Source organism: Gymnoscopelus microlampas, assembly GCF_963454915.1.
Source record: "Gymnoscopelus microlampas genome assembly, chromosome: 14".
NCBI classification, from domain to species: Eukaryota; Metazoa; Chordata; class Actinopteri; order Myctophiformes; family Myctophidae; genus Gymnoscopelus; species Gymnoscopelus microlampas.
The window spans coordinates 29,820,281-29,824,877 of NC_139951.1; the positions used below are offsets into that span (position 1 = coordinate 29,820,281).

The 4,597-nt window shown below is 40.3% G+C and overlaps 1 protein-coding gene across 1 annotated transcript; it reads left to right on the forward strand.

Moving 5' to 3' along the window:
• Positions 1-2,248: 2,248 nt before the first annotated feature.
• Positions 2,249-3,324, forward strand: arl4d (ADP-ribosylation factor-like 4D). Its single transcript, XM_084077932.1, has one exon. The coding sequence runs from the start codon at positions 2,302-2,304 to the stop codon at positions 2,905-2,907; it is 606 nt and encodes a 201-aa protein (XP_083934058.1). The 5' UTR covers positions 2,249-2,301; the 3' UTR covers positions 2,908-3,324.
• Positions 3,325-4,597: the final 1,273 nt, after the last annotated feature.

Here is a 4,597-nt window from a genome sequence, read left to right on the forward strand (position 1 = left end):
TCTGATTTATTTTGTCTACTATTATGGCTTATAAACATAGTATGGGGATATGAATAACTGTGTTTTTCAGGTAATATATATTGTAGCTACTCCATTGGACTTCTGCTCTTTGGTGCTGGAGTAGGCTCCTTTGGCGTTGCTTTCTTGTTGTCAGCTAGAAAGGACACAAGATGGGGCCAGTGCCCAGTTATGATATCCACACGTGGCAGATTCGTCTGGTCCCAGGCTACAGCTATGAAGACTGATGAGGGTTTCTGGATAGTAGCCTAAATTGTGGCATATATATCACACAAACTTTATTAACGAAATGATGTGGTCCTGTAGGTAGGCCTATGTATAATCACCAGTATGAATGAAATAAAAAGAAAATGCAATTATAATTATAACAATATAATTGAAGACATATATTTCACTGATAGTGATATGAATTTAGGGACTTCATGAAAATGATGACTCTTGTTTATTCCCATCCCACTTTACGCACAGTAACGCCTATATTATAGGTAATGATAGGTGGGCACCAAGGAAGAGTGGGCACCTCGGTGTTAAATTGGCTATTTTTTCCAAAATGTTAAAAAATAAAATATTTGGAAAATGTTTTAAGTAAAGTAAAGTATACATGATAAGAACATGCTTAAACATTCGACAATTAAGGTCTAATATTTCTCCAATTACTATAAATTGCTACAAAACCTGTATCCAGTCATTTTGGGGAATAAACAAGAAGTTGAAGTTTAAAATTAGGTCTGATAATGATGTACAGTGCATGTTCACATCATATACTTTACATTACTTAAGATAATATTTCAATTATTATTATTTTATTTTTTTACATTTTGGACAAAATAGCCAATTTTACATCGAGGTGCCCAGATGTCCCTATGTGCCCACCTATCCTGTATCCATATCAAAGCCCGCAGCCGCTGCAATCCCATAATTTGCCAGCAGGGGGAGGCGTGTAGACGTCCAGAGTGGACTGTGACGTCACATATGCTCGTTATTTCAGGTCCCTCCAGTACAGTGCTCTGTCAGTACAGGGAAGGAACGGATGGGACCAGGCACACATACACACAGCACTGGGAATAATAAGCACTATGTGTTGACAAGTGAAATGTGGATGTGTTCTTCTTTGCATTGGGATCATGTTTTCACCGCTCATTCAAGTCAACATCAGGTAGGCCTGCATGCGACATTATATCCTACTTATGCATTACAGAAAAAATATTTGTAATTTCTTGATTTTAATGTTTTTTTATGTGAAATATAATTTGGACCGCAAAATATTTAGCAAGACTCCTATTATTTGTCTTTGTATTTTCCATAAATGACTGTTATTTGTAAATTATGTGTAATTTATCTCTCATAGGTAGCCTACTACTACTTGTACATAATGCATTATCATTGCCTGTCATGATTGCTGTGCTTTTCCAGAATAGTCACAGCACGTAGCGGTCTGTTGCAAGTAATGTTTTCCCTTAATAGGATAGAATGGGATAACGGATAACTATTTAGATAGCTGTCTTCCCCTACTGTTTGATGGATATCATTCAACACCCCATCAACAGGATTAGCGCTGCAGCAACTGACTGTTGGCAGAGTGTGCCCATGAATGGATATTCATGCATGGCATTAAACTTTAAATCAATCAGGACCTAAGAAAAGCCATTCTGGTTTTAGCAGCCTTAAGAGGATTAGGCTGGGTAAACAAGGCAAGTAGAGTTACCTCCAGCCAAGTGTTATGAGCCATCATGTTACACTGGAAATCAAATCAATTACTGTTTGATAGTGTCACAAATTAGGAATGATTTGTCACCATATTATGCCATTATGTAGCAGTCTCTCTCTCACTCTGAGAGACTTATTTGAAACTAACTAAGCACACTGTGATAAAGTGTAATTTTGTATTGTTGAGGTCCAGACACTACCAGGCTTTGGTAAGTTGAAAAATATCAGTCTGAGTGGACTGAAATGTAATGTAATTCAGTATTACAAATGTGTTTGTAATATTATTGAGGAGTGTCCATCCAGTGTTTTGCATACAGGCTATCTGACATTAGTTCCTCAACTCCACTCACCACACTCCATAAATGATCATGTTAAATAGCACTATCTAAAACACCCAATGTCTTCTCCTTGAATGTTAACGCTGTGCTATGTTTGTTTTGATAAGGCCATGAGACACACTCCAGGCCTGACCTTCTCCACAACTTAACGGGAATAAATGCCAAACTGTTGACAAAGGTTTCATATCAAGGATCTGCCACCTGACCTGAAGTAGGTGAGAAACGTCCGCTGGGAATCATGGGGAACCAGCTGACAGACATCGCCCCCAATGCCCCCTTCCTGCCAAGCTTCCAGTCGCTGCACGTGGTGGTCATTGGCCTCGACTCAGCCGGCAAGACCTCTCTGCTCTACAGACTGAAGCTGAAGGAGTTTGTCAAGACCATCCCCACCAAAGGCTTCAACACGGAGAAGGTCAAGGTGGCCATTGGGAGCTCACGAGCCATCACCCTCCAGGTGTGGGACGTGGGTGGCCAGGAGAAGCTGCGTCCCCTCTGGAAGTCGTACACGCGGCGGACGGACGGCATGGTGTTTGTGGTGGATTCCACCGAGCTGGAGCGTATGGAGGAGGCCAAGGTGGAACTGCACAAGATCACGCGCACCTCGGAGAACCAGGGTGTGCCGGTGCTGATCCTGGCCAACAAGCAGGACATTGACTCTGCCCTGGCGGTGGGCGAGGTGGAGAAGCTGCTGGCCGTCCACGAACTGAGCGCCGCCACCCTGCGCCACGTCCAGAGCTGCAGCGCCGTGGATGGCCAGGGACTTCAGACAGGCCTGGAGAAACTCTACGAGATGATCCTGAAAAGGAAGAAGATTGTGAAGCACAGCAGAACTAGAAAGAGGTGAACCTTCTCATCCCCACACTCTGGATATTTTCTTCAGACATCTGTTCACTATCGAGACACTTTTTAGTTTATAGGTTTCCCTTTTAACGGGATGGCTTCTTGTGCCAACAAAGGAACCAATTTAAGGTGGCCTTAGGGTCAGGAGATATAGATTTTTTTGGTCCTAATTTGTCCTGCAGTACGGACACAGTTATTCAAACACTCTTCTTCCTGTGCAGCTGCCATTTGGAATTAATGACTTCATATTATAGATTTCCAAAAGGACACCTTGAGAATTGGGATTTTTATTTTAGGGAATCATTATTGAGCACTTGCCCTCCCTTGTTGAGAGACATTGTTAACTTTTTTTTTTTACTTTTCTTGTAACATTAAGTACTGTTTATTTTCCTACCATGTGATGAGTGCTTGTTGAAGAAAAGGAAAGCTGTCTTCTTTGGTGAAGAAAAGGAATTGACTGAAATAAAGGGTGCTTAGGTGCTTACTGCTTAGAATGATTTGAATGATTCTAGTCACCAGAGATTTTATAAACTAGTATCCACTTCTTTTCTCTCCAACGTTGTAATAACATTGCACTGAAATGTCTACCCTTTTATCCACATTTTGAGTAGGATTTTCAAAAATATGTTTTCAGCCGTATGAAATAATAAAGCACATAGTGGCGATGGGGCACAAAGTGATATTTATGTTCATAGCCATGGAACAATAAATGCATTCCTTTCATGCCACAGAGGTTAGGTTTCACTTGGACTAACAAATAGTGTTTATACAAATTGTACATTTTGTTTTTTATCATTGAAGAATTAATAAATCAAAGCACTGTACTGAACGTCCATTGCAATCTTTGTAGTCAATGTTACTGGAATTCAGGGTGCCTTGATGGATGGGTGCCATATAGTGTGCATGTGTGGGGACACTTGAATGGGAAGACATCCATTAGATTCAAATCTCTTTTCATATCTTTTCAATTGCGTTTTCTGGAAAGGAAACTCTCAGCCATGGGAATCTACTTTAGTATTATGCCTTGAATTTATACTGTAGAATAGATGGATTATTCAAAGAATCAAATTCTGCCCCCAGGTAATAAAATGAACACGACTAAATTTCCTTTCATAACTATAAATAGCCACAATAGGACCTCTGCTGCCACCCTGGTGAAGACAAATGGAATGTCCTACAGCACATAGCATATGAGCCATGACTGAAAGAGCAAATCCCACAATACACGTGCTTGCATTATAGTATGATGCAGATGTGATGCAATGAGTGCATAAATAGTTAGACTATTGCAGATGAAGCAAATAAACAGTCAATAGTTTCTTTTAAATATGTGGTGAACGGCTGTATCCTAGATTTCGTGTTTGTTTCACATTTCAGCAAGGAATTTTGTCTTTCATGCTTGGTTCTTTTTTGGACGGAAACAAATGAAATGAAAAACATAATCTGCAGCTCTCTCTCCTCCACCCTTCCCACACCAGTCCATTTACTCTGATCTTCACTACATCCCCAGCTGCTGACATTGCAATTACTGTAGATCAATTAGTGGTGAGCTGGTTGTGAGTGGGATCAAATCACTAGTCACTACAGGGAATAACTATGATAAATAGATGTGTTTGTGATACTTTCTATTATCAATTAATGGACATAAGTTCTACCTCAAAAACACAGGATTCCATTATACATGCATCACCATA